The sequence below is a fragment of the Phoxinus phoxinus genome, assembly GCF_949152265.1.
Source record: "Phoxinus phoxinus genome assembly, chromosome: 19".
NCBI classification, from domain to species: Eukaryota; Metazoa; Chordata; class Actinopteri; order Cypriniformes; family Leuciscidae; genus Phoxinus; species Phoxinus phoxinus.
The window spans coordinates 924,284-943,802 of record NC_136894.1 but is presented as its reverse complement, the minus strand read 5'-3'; the positions used below and the strand labels follow the sequence as shown (position 1 = coordinate 943,802).

At 39.4% G+C, this 19,519-nt stretch overlaps 3 protein-coding genes across 3 annotated transcripts in view; 2 read left to right on the top strand and 1 right to left on the bottom strand.

Moving 5' to 3' along the window:
• Nucleotides 1-1,542: 1,542 nt before the first annotated feature.
• On the bottom strand, nt 1,543-7,229 carry LOC306987251 (mediator of RNA polymerase II transcription subunit 30). Its single transcript, XM_079591362.1, has 5 exons — nt 7,081-7,229; nt 6,268-6,441; nt 4,112-4,270; nt 3,232-3,321; nt 1,543-2,416 (listed from the first exon to the last, which is right to left on the bottom strand). Exons 2-5 carry the CDS (start codon nt 6,439-6,441, stop codon nt 2,321-2,323), a joined length of 519 nt encoding a protein of 172 aa, XP_079447488.1. The 5' UTR covers nt 7,081-7,229; the 3' UTR covers nt 1,543-2,320.
• A 400-nt stretch (nt 7,230-7,629) lies between these two features.
• Nucleotides 7,630-16,234, top strand: ncdn (neurochondrin). Its single transcript, XM_079590738.1, has 7 exons — nt 7,630-7,710; nt 8,706-8,892; nt 10,187-11,563; nt 12,618-12,862; nt 13,376-13,591; nt 14,266-14,408; nt 15,756-16,234. The coding sequence occupies exons 2-7, from the start codon at nt 8,719-8,721 to the stop codon at nt 16,169-16,171; spliced, it is 2,571 nt and encodes an 856-aa protein (XP_079446864.1). The 5' UTR covers nt 7,630-7,710; nt 8,706-8,718; the 3' UTR covers nt 16,172-16,234.
• A 1,691-nt stretch (nt 16,235-17,925) lies between these two features.
• Nucleotides 17,926-19,519, top strand: part of tfap2e (transcription factor AP-2 epsilon) — a 16,035-nt gene continuing 14,441 nt past the window's right edge. Inside the window, exon 1 of the mRNA XM_079590739.1 lies at nt 17,926-18,105. Within this exon, the coding sequence (XP_079446865.1) occupies nt 18,061-18,105 (45 nt within the window). The 5' untranslated portion in view covers nt 17,926-18,060. The remainder of the gene's footprint in view (nt 18,106-19,519) is intronic.

The following is a 19,519-nucleotide window of genomic DNA, read 5'->3' as shown; positions in this document are numbered from 1 at the left end:
CTTCACAGGCGTTGGGTCGTCTCTTCACAGGCGTTGGGTCGTCTCTTCACAGGCGTCGAGTCGTCTCTTCACAGGCGTCGAGTCGTCTCTTCACAGGCGTTGGGTCGTCTCTTCACAGGCGTTGGGTTGTCTCTTCACAGGCGTAGGGTCGTCTCTTCACAGGCGTCGAGTCGTCTCTTCACAGGCGTTGGGTCGTCTCTTCACAGGCGTTGGGTCGTCTCTTCACAGGCGTTGGGTCGTCTCTTCACAGGCGTTGGGTCGTCTCTTCACAGGCGTTGGGTCGTCTCTTCACAGGCGTTGGGTCGTCTCTTCACAGGCGTTGGGTCGTCTCTTCACAGGCGTTGGGTCGTCTCATCACAGGCGTTGGGTCGTCTCTTCACAGGCGTTGGGTCGTCTCTTCACAGGCGTAGGGTCGTCTCTTCACAGGCGTTGGGTCGTCTCTTCACAGGCGTTGGGTCGTCTCTTCACAGGCGTTGGGTCGTCTCTTCACAGGCGTTGGGTCGTCTCTTCACAGGCGTTGGGTCGTCTCTTCACAGGCGTTGGGTCGTCTCTTCACAGGCGTTGGGTCGTCTCTTCACAGGCGTTGGGTCGTCTCTTCACAGGCGTTGGGTCGTCTCTTCACAGGCGTTGGGTCGTCTCTTCACAGGCGTTGGGTCGTCTCTTCACAGGCGTTGGGGTCGTCTCTTCACAGGCGTAGGGTCGTCTCTTCACAGGCGTTGGGTCGTCTCTTCACAGGCGTTGGGTCGTCTCTTCACAGGCGTTGGGTCGTCTCTTCACAGGCGTTGGGTCGTCTCTTCACAGGCGTTGGGTCGTCTCTTCACAGGCGTTGGGTCGTCTCTTCACAGGCGTTGGGTCGTCTCATCACAGGCGTTGGGTCGTCTCTTCACAGGCGTTGGGTCGTCTCTTCACAGGCGTAGGGTCGTCTCTTCACAGGCGTTGGGTCGTCTCTTCACAGGCGTTGGGTCGTCTCTTCACAGGCGTTGGGTCGTCTCTTCACAGGCGTTGGGTCGTCTCTTCACAGGCGTTGGGTCGTCTCTTCACAGGCGTTGGGTCGTCTCTTCACAGGCGTTGGGTCGTCTCTTCACAGGCGTCGAGTCGTCTCTTCACAGGCGTCGAGTCGTCTGAAGTCTCCATGAGAGGCTGGATACATAACTGGAGCTGACGAACTCTATTTGAGTTATAGGGACAGGCGTCCCGAGATAACAACAAAAAAAGGCAGATGGGAAATAATTAGCGTAGCTGCTGTTCATAATATGAATCCATTTGATCTGATTTAACTGTAGTATAAAAGGTACGATGCATTATGTGAATGCTTGGCTAAAGAGTTGCGATATGTGAATGCTTGGCTAAACCTTGACAATGAGTGTGTGTTGCTGTTATGCACATTATTCATGTTGTGTTAAGGGAACACACTTCTGATTAACACACATACACACCTTCATAATCTCTCATCATTGCTATGATCAAGCTCCTCTTTACTCCGACTCTCAGCACTTTTAAGGGATAGAGCAGGGAGTCTTTTTTAAATTGACTGTTTTCTTTATAGTTTGCATTTGAAGAGCTGGTACACACACGTGTTCTCACTTCTCACTGAATTATGCTAAAAGAAGAGCTGCACTGATATGATTGACAGGTATTTGTCTCAGTTGAACAAAGAGAAAAATGTGGAGCAGTTTGAGAAACAATGTCACAATGACTCCATCTGCTGGTAAACACCCAGTACTGTGATTACAGCAGTCATTCTGCAACTGGTGAGCAGGGTTATTATCGTTTAAATTATTAAAAAGATTTAAATATAAACCATCCAGACTTCAAACTTTTGAACAGTATTGCAAATGTTCCATGTAGTGTCAACTAATCTAATACAATAATTATCCAATTGTTAAGAAATCCAGATATGTGATTTCTGTTCGGTATTTCCTGAAAGAAAAGACGAGACAAAAACTTTTTTATTTTTTATTTTTGTAGTAAAAAAAAAAAAGGTACAAAAAAAATGACGACTCTTCGCCCAGAAGGCAGATTTCAGGAGTGTAATGCAGAGCTCAGGAAAGCGCACACACACACACACACACACTACCTGAGGAGCAAGAGCATGAAACACACACTGAAAACACCATAGTATAAGCACTATTATTCAGTCGGGCAAACATCTTCATCATGGCTTTGACATTACTTCCTCAAACTGATGCTGATCCAGTGCTGTGATAAAGCTGTTATTAATCAGAGCATTGGGATGATTAATGATGTAAATGAGTCTGATCTCATCTGTCCAGATGCACGAGGGGCCGTCGTAACTGAAGATGGTCCGGTGTTTAATAGGTCACTTCCTCATGGTGAGCATGGCATTGACGTCCCACAGGAGGTTCCTCATCTGGTCCATTAGCACCTTCATCTCCTGGTTCTTCTGCCTCACTTTCTGTTAGAAAATAAATACTTTTATTCAGCAAGAATGCATTAAATTGATCAAAAGTATAATTCCTGGAGCTCATGGATTTAATCCACAGTTGGTTCACCCATGGTTACATGCGAGTTTAAAGCCAAAACCAGGGAAAAGCGTGATATACTGCAGTGCACGAGCGTGTCCAGAGATGGTAATGAACAGGGGCATTCGCACAGGGTAGGTTATAGGAACTCAGTTATAGGAACTGGCCACCAGGATGGTTCCCCGAGAACTAATGGTTCCCATAGGAACGTTTTCCTGGTTGCATTCGCAGCGCCAGCAGGAACTCTGAAGTGACGTTGTTGGGACTTTTATTTTGACGGCGCTGAGAACGACTGAGCTGTTCATTAGTGTACGATCTGTCTAACGGTCCTGAACTGTTATACTTAGCAAGTTTACAGTACTGAAGATGTACCCCATGCACACCGTTTGACCATTTTAAACTTAAAATGACAAGAAAAAACATATAAAAACTATCTGACTAACTGCAATGCAGTCCAATGGACGTGGAAGCAGAGAATGTCCGAGTGTATTGGGTTAGCTATGCGCACTGTGATTGGCTCATCGCGTTTGGGGGCGTGGCTTAGCCATAGGTCAATTCTTAAAACTAAAGTCGTTCCTAGTTCCTGCGGTGCGAACGCGCCGACATCCGGGTGCTTCCGCCAATAGTTCTAGGAAGGATGAAACGGTTCCTCCGGTCACTCGTGTAAAGCTGCGGTACTTGTCGGGTCTGGAAGGAAAAGCGTGATGTATTGCGCTAGCATGTGCAGAGATGCTAATGATGGTCAAACCTCGAGAACTTCTCGTCTCTCCTGAATCACGGCTGGGCTGCAGCTCTCCATCCTCACGGCTTCGGGCTCCTCACACACATACGGGACCAGCTGAGGGAAGCATGCGCATTACTCATCATATCCGTCTTCACACAGAGTTTAAAAAGTCATGCGATTAATCTTGATTAATACGTTTAATCTTACTGCATGATACTGATTAATAAGTTCCATTTTACTTTTTTAACTTATTAAACTGCAAATTACAGATATTTAATTACAAATTACATTAGCAGAATAAGTAGAATATACATAAAATTCATGAGTATCAAAGTTTATTTGCTCATCTCTCAATCATCACTGCATTGCACTATATGTTTTAAAACTACTTTGATCATAAAACTTAACATTTAAATATAATTTTACAGAGACAGATTATTGGCACATATTATATTAATATTTATATGCATTTTATGCAAGTAATTTCATCTTTGTGTTCATATAAATATCAGCATCTGCAGAAAACTGCATATAAAACTGCATATTTTTTAGTTGTTTTTTTCCTTCATATTCTCACTATATCAGACATGAAACCTGATGGATTAAATATGATACGAATCATTAAATGCATATTAAAATATTTTTTCAGGGTTAAACTATAAATGAATATATATATTTTTTAATCCATTTTGATTTTGATAAAAATGCAGATGGCATCTAAAACACTATATAATAATAAAAATAGTATACTAATATATAATAATAACAATAATTAAAATAAGATGTATTAAATTAATTATGAGGCTAATCAGATCAAGTGTTTATCAGAATGATCTGTCGAGTCTCCTCATCTATACAAACAGTGTTTGGTGCATCAATCATCATGTTTGCGAGTCAGACTGACCTCAGCCGGAGACTCCTGGAGGTCAGGGGTCATCTCCACACAGCGCTCGTACAGCAGACGCAGCTTCCGGAAGAGCAGGGTCAGCTGACGCAGGTGTTCCTGAAGCTTCCCGAAACGATCCTGATACGCCGCCTGACTCTGCGTCACTCCGTTGGGAAGCTGAGAGAAACACAGCTCCAGTACATCCGTTTCCCACATACTTTAAACGGGTGGTATAATGCCTCTTCACAAGATGTAAAATAAGTCTCTGATGTCCCCAGAGTGTGTGTGTGTGAAGTTTTAGCTCAAAATACCACACAGATATTTTTATATATCATGTTAAAAATGCACCGTTTTTGTGTCTGTCCCTTTAAATGCAAATGAGCTGCTGCTCCCGGCACAGGGGGCGGGGCTTCAAGAGCCTTTTATGTTTAAGAAGTGACAACATGTAGAAGCAACAGGACATTTCTGAATGGTTAGTTGATGAATTTATGAAGCTTATGTGTAGTTATCTTCTAGTCATTAATTAGCATATTCTGTCATGATAATCTATAAATCGTGTCCCGGGGGCGGGGTTTATGTAAATTTTAGGGTTGGTGATGTCACTAACCCGGGAGGAATGTCGTGTAGTTCCTACCAGCCGTTTGTTGTAGTTCTTAAAAAGCGATTTCTTTAAAAGCAAATATCTCCCTTTGCTCTGAACTTTGAGCGTTGTAACTTTGCAGATGTTGTTTATGATCAAACAGCAACATTACACACTAACTACAGTTAGAAAACACAACATTACACACTAACTACAGTTAGAAAAGTCAAATCAGAATCAACTTTAACTCTTGAGCCACAATCTATCTTATAATCCAGTATTTCCAAACTCTTGTAAATCTGTGCATGTCAAAATATAAAATAATCAAAATATAGATTTTATTTATAGCATGAGACTGTAAGACTCGAGCAATATTCATATTTTTACATGGGAATCTCAAATAGTCATCAATAATGAGAGATATCAATAATGAAAGCAGTGCTTTTAAAAATAATAATATATTGTTTCAAAAAGCACTTTTTTATTAGGTATTAATGTGTTTGAGTTGCTACTGCAGCGCTGTATGTGGTTTATAGATGCTTTTGGGGAATATTGATATTAAGACATTTCTATGGAAGCAAATTTCTGCGACATAAGAAAAAAAAACTTGCTTTGGTACATCATATTTATGACTAAAAGTAAAAATCATGAGCTAAAAAGTCATTAATCGAAATGAGATAGAAGTCAAAATAATGAGGGAGTAGAAATTATAACAAACTAATTAAACATTAACATTAAAAAATTACTTTCTATCATAATGACTTAATTTATGACGGTATCATAATTTAGACTTTTCAATGTCATGATTTAGACTTTTATGTCATAATTTCGAGTTTGTCAATTTCGATTATTTAATGTTATAATAATGACTTGTCATATCAATACTTTTTAATATCATTATTTAGATTTTTCGATTGTCAATTTGAACTGTCACAATTTTGACCTTTTGATGTCATAATTTCCATATAGTATGTCAACATTTTTTGTATAAAAAATGTTTGTCATAATTTTGACTTAAATATCAGAATTTTGATTTAATATGAGAATAATTTTTTATTATAATATTTTTTATGTCATTATTATGACTTTTTAAGTCGATTTTGATTTAGTATGTCAATTTTGAATTTATCATAAGTTTTAGTTTTTAATAATGACTTTTTAATATCACAATTTTGCTTGTCATAATTTCTAACTTTTTGTAAATTTTGACTGATGTTATAATTATGACAGTCAATTTAGATTTAGTACATTTTAGTCATAATTTCGATGTAGTATTTCATAAATTCAAGTTGTCATTTTCAACTTTTTAATGTTATAATTATTATGACTTTTTTTAGCTATTTTGATTGTCATAATTATAACTTTTTTGAATTTTTTATGTTATAATAATGACTTTTAATATGATATTGGTTGCATATTTTTACTTTTTGTAATAATTTCGACTTTTTAATTCATAAATTCAATCTAGTATGTCATAATTTCTCTTCTTATTCAAATGCCACAGTTATGAAAGCATGATATCTATCTCTTGTGTGCCAGTGATGGTCTTGATGTCCTCATGAGTGAGTCTCAGGTGAGTGTGTCCGGTTCTCACCTGAGTGGCGCGTGTGATCTGGAAGATCTCCATGGTGCGCGTGACGATGTCCTGCACGGTCTCCTGCCCGATGCGGCACAGGTACACAGGTGAGATCTCCCTCAGCTGCTGCTGCTGAGGGCCAGGCAGACCCACGCCGGGCCCCGGGCCCTTCTGAGGGGCCGCAGTGGACATCTACACACAGAGAGCGCTTCAGATTCAACCATAACAACATCAACAACCGTCATTTGCCTCTACAGCTCTGTAATTAAACCTGAGGTGAACTCTTAAACCTGTAAACCTGCTAATTGAGTCATAAATCGACATTTTGAAAGACTCAAAATATTGAATCATTATGAAATAAAAACCGAAATAATGAGATCAAGTCGAATTCTAACATATTAAGTCATAATTCACGACCTCAAAAATCGAAATCGTGACCTAATTTTACCATAATGACTTGAGTAATATATCGACGGAGTAACGTTATGTCATAAATTCGACTTTTTAATGCCATAATTTCGATTTAGAATGTCCTAGTGTCGACCTTTTGATGTAATAATTGACTTTTTAAGTCAATGCTGCTTTATTAAATCATTATTTAGTCTTTTTATGTCGTAATTTCGACTTTTTCTGTCATACTTTTGCTTTAGTATAGAATAATTTCGACTTTTTAATGTAATAATTATGACTCGAATGTAATCATTTTGGTTTAGTGTCATTTTCGTCTTTTCTGAGGAAACCAGACACACAATGGCGCTTGTTTATGAATGGATAAACGTAACAGAGTTCTGCGATTCAAATTCGGAACAGAAACTTTGTGTAGAAACTCACTGAGTGTATTGACGTTGCTCCTGCGGCTTAAGTAGTTTATTTGTCACGTTATTAACAATAAAAACTGCTAAAAATGAATGCGCGACATCTGCGCTCGCGTTCAGTTTCAAACAGATGAGCGTCAGCCATCACTTTCTGCGTCATTTCCTGTTTCCTGAGAGACTTTTAAACTTTAGTCAATAATTGTATCCCTTAAAACCTGCTTAAAACTCACATTTCATTACCAAAATTACATATTTTTAAACGTTTTTTCCTTGAAAAAAATGCACTCTCTCTCTCTCTCTTTCTCTTTAAAATTATTATGAATTAATTAATTCTATTTGTACTATAAATTCATGCACTATGTTCACTTTCTTTTTAGTTTATTTAATGAAATAATATTTATGGTACTATTAATGTTAATATTTGTATTATAATATAACATAATGATACTGAGATTTTTCATTTCTAATGTTAGTAATACATCATTCTCAATATAATTTGCAAAATCATGTGCACATATTATTTCCTTTACCGCATACTATTATTTTGAAATCGCGTACTCTCGTTATGTCTCGCGAGGTTTTACTTCACCACCACGTATATTCAACGTGTGTGTTTGCGGTAATCCTGCCTCGTTCACTGCATATGGTATGAATTTATGCCTTTTTGATTTGATTTACTCAAGTACGTATAATTTAAAGCCTTCATATGTGTTGAATATGGTTTTAAAATATGTTTAGCTTTATGTGTCCTCGCTACTCAGTCCACTCGTATTGTATTAGTTCTTTATAATTCAATAATAATAACATAAACAACCGTCATTTGCCTTTACAGCTCTGTGATAACCTGACGTAAACTCTTAAACCTGCTAATTGAGTCATACATCGAAATGATAAAAAACTCAAAAAATTAAGTCATTATGAGATAAAAGTCGAAATAATGAGACAAGTTGAATTTATAACATGCTTAGACGAAATTCTGACATATTAAGTCATAATTACGAGCTTTAAAAAAAATTGTGAAATTGTGACCTTTATCATATGACTTGAGTAATAATATCGACGGAGTATGTCGTAATTTCGACTTTTTAATGTCATAATTTCGATTTAGTGTCATAATGTCGACCTTTTGATGTTATAATTTACTTTTTAAGTCAATTTTGATTTTGTATGTAATTATTTAGACTTTTTATGTCGTCATTTTTAATTTTTATGTCATAATTTTGATTTAGTATGTCAATTTCGCCTTTTTGTGTCATCCTTTTGATTTAGTATAGAATAATTTCGACTTTTTAATGTAATATATTTGGTTTAGGGTCGTAATTTTGGCTTTTTCTTTATAATTTTGACTTTTTGATGTCATAATTGTGACTTTACAAGTATTAATTTCAATAAGGATGTAATCATTTAAAAATTTTGTCGTAATTTCAACTTTCTGTCATAATTTTCTTTTAATTTTCTTTCTTTTAATGCCTGATTCCACCTGACGTCACTCTTACACCTGCTGGCCTGTTTTCAGAGTCTGACGTAGGCATTTTTCAGTCCCGAATCTGACGTGCTAAAGCACCACAGGCTCATGCACTTGGGCTAGTATCTGAAGTCGTTACTAACAGCATATCTTCTGATGTTCATGGTTGTTCACAGGTTGGAGCAGAAGATGGCAGAGAACGGGTGTCATCTCGACCCGCAGACTCGGGCCGGTGCGGATCCGAAAGCGCTGGAAGGGTCCGGCTGTGGGCTGTCCCGGTCTCAGAGCGAGGTTCTGGAGCGCTGTCTGCACGCTCTCACTCATGCCAAGAACGACAGCCATGTTTTAGCAGCGCTGCTCCTGGTAAACAACATCTTATCCTCTTCATCTGCGTCAGTGATCGACCGGCATGGTTTTTATTCTGGTGGCCAATTATATATGTGACTATTTAATATAAAGTCACCATGAAATGTAATATTGCATTACATTATCGGTGCACGGTGTTTTAAATTCATGTGCCTGTGATGATGAGGGCGGAGCAATCTGTCAGTCACATGAGATCAGCCAATCGCAAACCACAAGACAAAATCAAGCCCCGCCCACATGTGTTCTTGTTCCTGAAGCGTTTCACTCGATATACGGCACTATAGGGAAGACCAGTGCAACTTCCCTTTCATGCTTTAAAGATAGTAATTAACACAAACATAAAAATGTCCCAAACGCCAGAGAACATGACAGTGTTTATTGCGCTCCGTCCGCCGCGCTCTCATTCATGATGGAGGAATAAAAGCCCGATTGCAGCAACTTTCATTTTTATTTTCCCATGATTTTGTCTTCTTGAACACATGGGATGGAAATGCTGCTTTATTTGTAAATATTTTATGCGATATTCCAAAGTTAACCCTCATGCTTTCCTCGCACTTTGTAACGCATCTTTCCCTCACTGGTCAAAATGACCCGACGGAAGCCCTAAAATTATTATTTTGTTGTCCAGAAAGCTTATTTTATTTAATTTTGAAAATATTTTTAATGCAATTTTTTGGAGATTTTTTGTAATTTTTTGTCTTTTAATTACCTTAAAATTTCTAGATTTGATCAATGAATAATAAATAAATAGTAATTTAAGCACATTCCTCACATTCTTTCAAATTAGATTCAAAAAAATTAAATTAAACTCTAAATATCTTACATTGAGTGTCTTTGCCGACCTCTAGTGGAAAAATAATAATATAAGATGATATTTCATGACTCTAGATGGCCTTATATCTCTATATGGAGCAGATGAGCTGTTCCTCTGGGTCCTAAAGTCATTTAGCTTCAGTGTGCATTCAGATACACATGTAGACACTATTAAAAAGGTTTTTCTATGTGTACTGAAGCATTCATCGCATTCCATTTATTCATAAGGGGGTCAAATTGACACACGAGGGAAAGATTTGTTACTTTTTTTTACATTTCAACCACAAAACTCCTCGAATCCATTAAAAAAAATCTGTATTTGTGGTTCAAATGCGACAAAAGTCATAGGGTCTTGGACCCCTCTGCCGAACATTCAATTTATTAAATAAAATCGGGTTAAAATGACCCGAGGGAAGAATGAGGGTTGAAATTCCCAACTCTGAATGGAAACATAAGTTGTTTTCTCTTGTGTGTTTAGATCACGCGCTTGTGTCCGGCCGGACAGCTGGACTCCGGGACTCTCCATCGGATCTTCGAAGCGGTCGGCCTGAATCTTCCCGCACGTCTTCTGGTCACAGCGTTCCGGGGCGAAGACGGGTCCGGGTTACCCCCGCAGGACCTGATCTCTCTGGGCTCGGCTCTTCTGGCGGCTCTTAGCACGGACGCTAGCATGGTCGCGCATCCACAGCTTCTCAGCACAATCCCTCTGATCCTGAGCGTTGTGGAGAACGGACCCACCCGGCCCGAGGGAACAAATGAATCCAAGGGCGTCTCCGGATCCCAGAGTGCTACAGATTCCCAGAACACCCTTGATGAGGCGTTAGCTTGCGACTGCTACCAGGTATTAAGCGCTGTATGTGCTTTACCGCAAGGTCCCGATCAGCTTCTCACACGCGGAGCCATTCCGGCGCTAACCAGAGCCGTACTCAAGAATCAAACTCTTAGCCATGAAAAAGGGCTTCCGTTATTGGGACTCATGTTATCTTCCAGCGTGAGACTGCGAGCTTGGGATAAACACTCGTCTGATCTGCTCTCGCTGTTGGGTATCGTCTCGGAAAACTTCTCCCAAGCTTCCAAACAAGCCCGATTAACGATGTGCACAAATCTCCCACTGTTTCTCCCTCCTCCCGGGGTCGAGTCGGAAAACCAGGCGCTTAAGGAGATCGTGGGTCGTCTATGGGGTTCGCTCCGGCCTTTGGTTCAGGGAAAAATCAGTAAGGAGCATTTAGGCCCGGTTTTAGTGGCATCCGCCTGCCTTCTGGATCTGTTCGGATGGGAGTCAACGGGACCGCCTAAGTTCTGTTGTTTGCTGGTGAACCGGGCGTGTGTGGAGGTGAGGATGGGTTTAGAAGAGTCGCCGGGAACTGAGATCGACCCGCAGCTCCAGCACACGCTCACCGCGTGCTATCGCATCATGGAGGCGGCGATGGAGCAGGCCTGCAACCAGGGGGCGCCGTCGAGTCCTGCCCCGCCACAGGGGTCGCCGTCGAGTCCTGCCCCGCCACAGGGGGCGCCGTCGAGTCCTGACCCCTCGAGTCCTGACCCACCACAGGGGGCGCCGTCGAGTCCTGCACCCTCGAGTCCTGCCCCGCCACAGGGGGCGCCGTCGAGTCCTGTCCCGCCACAGGGGGCGCCATCGAGTCCTGCCCCCTCGAATCCTGTCCCGCCACAGGGGGCGCCATCGAGTCCTGCCCCCTCGAATCCTGTCCCGCCACAGGGGGCGCCATCGAGTTCTGCCCCCTCGAATCCTGTCCCGCCACTGACGGCCATCGCTGGCCTGAGTCTTCAGCAGAGCCGGCAGGTCTTGGGAGTCCTGAAGGAGGCCTTCTTCTCTGAGATGTACTATCTGAAGCAGGTGGGAATGCAAGGGTTAAACATGCAAGTCATCGTTCAAAAGTTTGGGGTCGTGAGATTTATTAATGTTTAAAACTTAAAACAACGTAAATCAGCTGTTTTCTAAGTGAATATACAGTAAAGTGTAATTTATTCCTGTGATCAAAGCTGAATTTTCAGCATCATTACTCAAGTCTTCAGTGTCTCATGATCCTTCAGAAATCAGTATACCGTATTTTCCGGACTATAAGTCGCACTGGACTATAAGTCGCATTTATTTAGAAATTTATTTCACAAAATCCAAGACCAAGAACAGACATTTAATCTGGAAAGGTTATTCGGCTCCACAACACAGAACACAGAACACCAGCTGAATAGTGTCCGGTGTGTTAGCGTAACACATTAACAGTTATTCAGCGGCACAATAGCATAAAGCACATATACCTGAGGCTGAATATGCTAAACTAACATTAGCCAGCGAGTCCAGCAAGTTACCGGTCAGCAAGTTCACCAGCTCCCGATCTCACTCCTCAACACTGAATACATCGAGTTCTTCCTCGGTGTCGCTTCTGAGCAACTCCGCTAACTAGAGCGCCCTCTCGCGGCTGCAGACGGTAATGTTTTCTCTTGCTTCATCTCAGTCAGTATGAATTAATTTTGATATATAAGTCGCGCCTGACTATAAGTCGCAGGATCAGCCAAACTATGAAAATAAAGTGCGACTTAAAGTCCGGAAAATACGGTAATATGATTTGATGCTCAACAAACATTTATGATTATTATCAGCGTTGAAAACAGTTGTGCTGCTGCATATATTTGTTTTCATGATTCTTTGATGAATTATTTAATTAACTACATCATATACTTACTACTTTGGTTTAGGGTTAGATTCTTGTAATTATGCAGAATTTATTTTTATTACAATAGGAAGTACTACGTAACCTTAAAATAAAGTGTTACCATATATATTATTTAAAAAAATTGAAGAATATTCTGTTAAATTGAATAGGAATGTATTTTTATAACATGTTTTCATGTTATGAAATTAAAAGCTCTTATTAATTGTTCTCCTTTAGGTGGACGAGAGCGCGTACGACGAGCCGTTCCTGTTCGCCACGTTCCGCTCGCTGTGTGCTTGGCTCGCGGAGGAGACCGCATGTCTGAAGGATGATGTCATTGAACTCCTGCCGTTCCTCATTGGCTATGCGAAAAGTCACTTTAAAGGAGGCGGGGAAGGCAAGGGGCTTTCTGATTGGATGTCAAAGATGTCCATCAGCAACAGATCACATGATGCGACCTGGAGCAGTGACGCTCCTCTTCGGTAAGAGAGACGAATCTTTAAATTATGCTATTTCCCATCTTCATCTTTAGTGTGTAATGTTGATCATGATAAGCTCCAGTTCTTCTCTATATCAGAGTCAGTGTTTCTGAACTCCTAAAACGCCTCCACTGTAGTCTCGAGTTTCTCCCGGGAACACGTCACAATATTCCTCATTATAATAATTAATATGCAGAATAAAGGGGTGGGGCCTGGTTGAGTTAGTTAGTAGTGTGTTAAACTGGCGGTTATAGTAAGGGGCGGGACATTTCCCAAACACACTCGAAGCGCTCGACCAATCACAACACACTGCTCCAGCCGACCAATCAGAGCACAGAGTGCTTTTCAGAAGGAGGGGCTTCATAGAGACAGGAAGTAAACGGAGCGTTACTGACAGACTGGGAAGTAAGGAGCCGCAACAATGGAGAATATGAGGAACATAATCAACATTCAAGCAGGAGAACATGTTCTAGTCGAGCCTGAACTACAGCATCATGTCTAAATGCTCTGTCCTAGATATCTCCTGCCAGCGCTGTGTCACCTCTCGGCTGAAGACGGGCCTCGCCGGGTTCTTCTCTCTCTGGAGACTCCGGCGCTGCTCGTGGGTTTTCTGAGGACAGGTTGGGGGTCGTTGAAAGGTCAGAGCGGGAAGACGGTGACCCGAGACCCGAGTCTCGAAACCGCGTGTTCAGCTTTACTCAACTTCGCCATCACCGAGCCAGAGCGAGTCAGGTAAACAGCAGAACTCACTCACGTAAAGCTGCACTGTGTAATATTCAGGAGGATCTGTTGACAGAAATGCAATATCATATTCATAACATGTTTTCAGTGGTGTATGAAGACCTTAATTAATGAACCGTTATGCGTTTATTAGCTTAGAATGAGCATTTCTCTCGACACACACCGCGGGTCCGCTTACACCGACATGTTTCTACGGTGGCCCTGAACGGACAAACGTGTTTCGTCATTATGTTGTTCTTCATGATAAGAAGCGCTAAAGTCAGCGAATAAAACACTGACACAATGATGGACAAGTAACGATAATATTCGCAATAACATTGTTTTACTGAATAATCAAGTAAACCTAATTTCTTAATTTATCTTTGTAAAGAAACCTCATTGCTGAACTGGCTGCTCTCTGCTGTCTCAGACGACGACATCACTTCCTGTCGGCCACCGTAACTTCTGTTGGGTGCAATTCGAAACCTCACCACTAGATGCTGCTAAAACTACACAGTGCACCTTTAAATATTATAACATGACTTAAATTTAAATGAACCGTGTAACAAATTAGAACATTTTATACCATACACACACACACACACACATTACTAAGGGTCACTGTGGACAGTAGAGAAACACACCGAATCTCTCTCTCTCTCTCTTTCTCTCTCTCTCTCTCTCAGGAATGATCCTTGTTTCGTGGCTCTGGAGGACCTGCTGAGCGAAGCACTTCCTGTTCTTCTTCATAAGCCACGCCTCCTGGTCTTCTCCGCAAACTGTTGCACTCTGGGTCTCATGATTGGCCGACTGAAGTCCGCGTCCACAGGTACCGTTGCTCAGTTAGTGGGATGTACCTTTTTATTTTAACCATTATTAATTTAATATAGAGGTTTTAAGTAAAAATGTAAGTTTGCTTGGCAAGGGTTATAATAGTTAGCTAAAGTTAAAGCCTTAAAAAGACGTTGTCGTTCATTAATAAAATAAAATATTTTAAAATAAAAAACGTATTTTATTTCAGCCAAGGCAACATTACTTATTTTTGTTTAGTTTAAGTACTAAAATTAATTTAAACTTTTTATAAAAACTATTTAAAAAAATGTTTAAGTAAAAAAAACATAAAAACGCACAATAAAATTACTCTAACTAAAATTAAAATGAATAGAATATTTAGAATAAAAACATTCAGAATACAAAAATTCATTTCATTTACAAATAAAATAAAATTCAAAATATATTTTTTTAAAAACAGAGCAAGTTAATGCATTCTGATGGAATAATATGAATATGACTGTTACTGTTTTTTTATGAATAATGTCCACCAATGAAACATTTACAATAAGAGCAGAAATTAGTATTAAGTAATTAAAGGAATTTTGACTCTAAATACATCTTTAAAATGTGTTTAGGGATGCATTAAAATATTAAATGTAAAATATAAATATATAAAATACTTTTCAGATATAAATAAAATATTAAATAATGATAATATCTAATATTAATCAAATGTAAAAAGAAAATTTGGGTTATGACTGATAACCGATAAACGTTTGTTATTGAAACTTATTTATTTAGTTTTATTTAGAAATGTATTTATTTTAATTTGAAATACATTTTTATTTTATAATTTTAAATACTACAATATTACATTTTAACGGTGTTATTAAATTATTAGTGTTTATAAAAAGTAACTTTAAGTGAGCGTTAGACTACAGCAAAGGTATTAGAAATATAAAAATATGGAAAATGCACGCGCACAAATATCCAAAACATGCTTATTGTTGCTTAAGTTATGACTGATAACCAATAAATTGTTATTTTTAAAAAAAAAATTTATTTAGAAATAAGAAATGTATTTTAAATTATTTTAAAAACTACAAGATTACTTTTAACAGTGTTATTAAATTATTAGTGCATCAGAAATGTAAAAATACGGAAAATGCACACGCACAAAATCCAAAACCTGCTTGTTGATAACCGATAAAACCGACTGATAAATGTTTATTATTTCAATTATTAATTTATTTATTAAATTTTTTATTTTAAATACCACACGACTACATTTTAACAGTGTTATTAAAGTATTAGTGTTTATAAAAAGTAAGCGTTAGACTACAGCAAAGTATTAGCACACACGCACAAATATCCCAAACCTGCTAATACTGGTTCCCTGCAGAGCCTGGACCGGGCCAGCGGCGCTTCTTCTCCTCGGCTCTGTGTTTTCTGCTGAGCGCGGTGCAGTCGGCGCCGGCCCGGGAAGCGGCCCGGATCAGCGTCCTGTGGGAGGAATGCTGGGAAGAGGCCGGAGAGCTGTGGAGGCTCAGTCTGCAGGCTCTGGCCGCCTGTGTCCGGGTCCAGTCCTGGATACCCAGCCTGATCCGGGACGACCGGTGGCTCCAGAACCTGTTCTCTCGGCTGGGGCCCAGCGGCCGCCTCTCGGACCGAGCTTCTCACGAGGTTCTGGAGGAGGTTCTGTGTGTCGTGGCCCGGCAGAGTCCGGTGTGTCTGGAGGAGGCCCGTGAGCTGCTGAAGAACACGTCTCCTCAGGGGATGCCTCGGCTCAGCAGAACTCTGTCCAGCACACGCACTTAATAACAGTCTCATTCAAAATGCATACGCTCCAGAATGTTGAATAAAAATATTTTTGCTTTTGAAGTGTTATTTCATGTATTATTTTGATCCAGACGCTCACATGATGAATGCAAATCCTGATAGAAATGTTCCTGGCAGTGTCGTGTGTACATGACCTGGTGTGTCCAGTAGGTGGCGCCCTTACTGCAGTCTAGAGTTACACACACACACACACACACACGGGAGGATTTACTAACAAACTGTCTCATCAAATTTGCACAACATGGATTTATTATTAGTATTTTAGGGTATAATCACTAATACGTTTATAATAACTTTTTATATTATTTTTATCCTGTTGTGTGAAAGAATCCTGAAAAATAAAAGTGTCACAGTTTCCACATAAAAATGAACATTGATAATAATCATAAATGTGATTTAATCATCATATTATACAGATTTCTGGAGGATCATGTGACACTGAAGACTGGAGTAATGATGCTGAAAATTCAGATTTGATCACAGAAATAAATTACACAATTGTATATTCACATAGAAAAAAAAAATTTTACTTTATTTTTGATGAAATAAATGCAGCTTTGGTGAGCAGAAGAGACTTTTAAAACATTAAATAATCACACAGATCCCCAACTTTTGAACAGCTGTGCACATATAGTTATTATTCTCCATTAGTATGAGCTCTTGAATCTGCATTTGTAATAATTACACCAGATTTAGAACAATGTTTTGGTTTGTTACTGCTTGAAAAATCAATTACCCGTCAATGTCGTGCCATCTCAGCAGCGCCGGTCACATGATGCTGTTTGGCTCTTCATAACCACTCAATGATGATTGAAGGTAATATACAAAATAATAATAATAAATAATAAAAGCCTACTTCTGTGTCTCCAAACAGAGAGATCTGCCTAGTGTCAAAACAAGTGTCAAATTAACACACAAACTTAAGTTCAGTTGCTGCCGTAAATCTGTCAGTATAATTGAGTTGGCTGCATATAACTTAAAATACAAGATTCATTATACATAAAAAATACATAAGTTGAAATTGCTTACATTTGATGAGTTAAAGTAATGGAAAAGGTGTTATTGATCATACACTTAAAAAAATTAGCCTTTTTTTCAAGATGTAGACTATAGTTCAATTAATAGTAAAATTCTGTCGAATTGAATTGAATAATCATACATATTATGAATTAAGAATTTTAAACGAGATAAAAAACAGAGTTTAATAAAACATTTAGTATAAATCTTAAACTTAGATTTGTAAAAAAAAAAAAATAATTATGAATACGAATCACATAAACTAAATGGCCCATTTCCACTATGATTTATACATAAATAAATAAAAATTATAGAATTTTTAATATTCCATTTGATGGAATTTTATATTAATTGAAATGCATACATTTTTTTTGTGTATAATTTTTTCAGTCATCATCCAAAAAGTAGTAAAAAAAAATGAAAAACACAGCCATTTTCTGCTCTTAAACATTCATTGCCAGACAAAATCAGGATCACTTTTGTCTCACACACACAAGTTTATCCTCCTCCCATCTCTTGCTCTCTCTCTCTCTCACACACACACACACAGACACACACACTCTCTCTCACACACACACTCTCTCTCCCTCCCTCCTCGCTCTCTCTCTCTTTCTCTCTCTCTCTCTTTTACCCCCATTCCCCCCCCCTTCTCTCCCCCCCCCCATCTCTCTCTCTCTCTCTCTCTCTCTCTCTCTCTCTCTCTCTCATAACTGGAGTGTGTGTTTTGTCAGTAAAACTCGCGTGTCTCTGCGGTGTCTCTCACTCATCTCTCGCAGGACTCAGAGTCTCCGAGTCTCTTCTTCTCTCTCGTCTTCAAATCAACAAAGGACGAACTTTCTTTCTCCAGAATCATGTTGTGGAAATCGCGGACCAAGACAGAGCCGTACTGCTTACAGGTAGGCCTTCTGGAATCATCCTGCAACCGAGTTTGGCGACAGAAACCGATGTTTATATTTTACTGTGAAAAAACGAAGTTTTGCTATAGCAGACCTAATACGTTAGATAGTCACGTGATTAAAACTACTAGGCTGTATCACATTTATAAACAACAGATTTAACCCTAAATCAAATTTAGAAAATGTAAAATAATTATCAATAAAGTTTTGGTGAACCATTAACCCGAACCAAACCAGTAAAAATTGATTTTTCGAATCAGACTGAATTAATTTAGAGTAATTAATTAATGTCCCTTTAAGGTGCACCCCTCCTCCCCCTCCCCTCAGTAGTGCTATAAGAGCTGGTGTGTGTGTGTGTGTGTGTGTGTGTGTGTGTGTGTGTGTGTGTGTGTGTGTGTGTGTGTGTGTGTGTGTGTGTGTGTGTGTGTGTGTGATGAACAGGGACAGTCTGATAAACAGCTTCATTCAGGAGAGGAGAGTTGATGGATCTGTGATCACGGGCCTTTATTAACGCGAATAACCGGCGCTTTGGAGCTGGTGTGTGTGTGTGTGTGTGTGTGTGTGAGCAGATGTTGGTCCACTACTCGAGCATGGTGAGTTAAACTCAAGAGCAGATCTCTGATCATCTGAGGGATCATCATTGAGGAGATTGTCATGTGAGATCAGCTGAGATGAGCGTGCATGTAGAAGCGCGAGCGCGATCTGTGTTGTTAAGTGTGTGTGCGTGTGTGTGTGCGCGCGCGCTGAGTGTTTCTTCGGAAATATGTCACATGCTGCCATCGGTCTAAGCGAAGATAACAGGCTAGTCTTTGTCTTACAGTGACTTGGGAATGAAGCTTCAACATCATTAAACTCACGAAACTGTATTAAACTTTGGTTTGTTCTCGTCGCGCGCGCGATGCGGTTCGTTCTGCGCTGGAAAACTGGCATATTAATATTATTTCCCCCGCTCCGAAATAAAAGTAAAACTAATCAAATAAATGCATGCACATTAATGAAACAAATAAAACGAATAAATGTGAATACAAATGAAACGATTCTCTGTAAAATTACATTGCAAGATAAAACTTTTTTTTTTTTTTTAATTAAAAATATCCGAGAAACTGTAAAATTATAGAAGCACAAAAAGGGAAATTATTATCCCTACGTGTTTTTATATGCGTGTAATCCTGTATTAATTGTAAGTATTAAGTGTTTGAAACAGGGAGCCTCATTAAGACACCTGCAGAACAACACACTCTTGTTTCTGGAGCCGTTTCAAAACATTCATTATATGGTTATGGTTATGGTTAATTAATAAGAGGCTATAATATAATTAACGACGAGTAATTTAATACCTTGAATATGTAATTTAAACTAATCAAATTAATATACAATCTTTCCAGGAACACTTGACATGTAAATGTAATAAAGT

Excerpts from the sequence above, each read along its gene's own strand:
- LOC306987251 (XM_079591362.1), bottom strand. The coding sequence starts at position 6,441 with ATGTCCACTGCGGCCCCTCAGAAGGGCCCGGGGCCCGGCGTGGGTCTG. Across the intron at positions 4,271-6,267 it reads AGATCACACGCGCCACTCAG|CTTCCCAACGGAGTGACGCA; the intron begins GTGAGAACCGGA and ends TGTTTCTCTCAG. Across the intron at positions 3,322-4,111 it reads TCCAGGAGTCTCCGGCTGAG|CTGGTCCCGTATGTGTGTGA; the intron begins GTCAGTCTGACT and ends TGCTTCCCTCAG.
- ncdn (XM_079590738.1), top strand. The coding sequence starts at position 8,719 with ATGGCAGAGAACGGGTGTCATCTCGACCCGCAGACTCGGGCCGGTGCG. Across the intron at positions 8,893-10,186 it reads TTTTAGCAGCGCTGCTCCTG|ATCACGCGCTTGTGTCCGGC; the intron begins GTAAACAACATC and ends TTGTGTGTTTAG. Across the intron at positions 12,863-13,375 it reads AGCAGTGACGCTCCTCTTCG|ATATCTCCTGCCAGCGCTGT; the intron begins GTAAGAGAGACG and ends GCTCTGTCCTAG.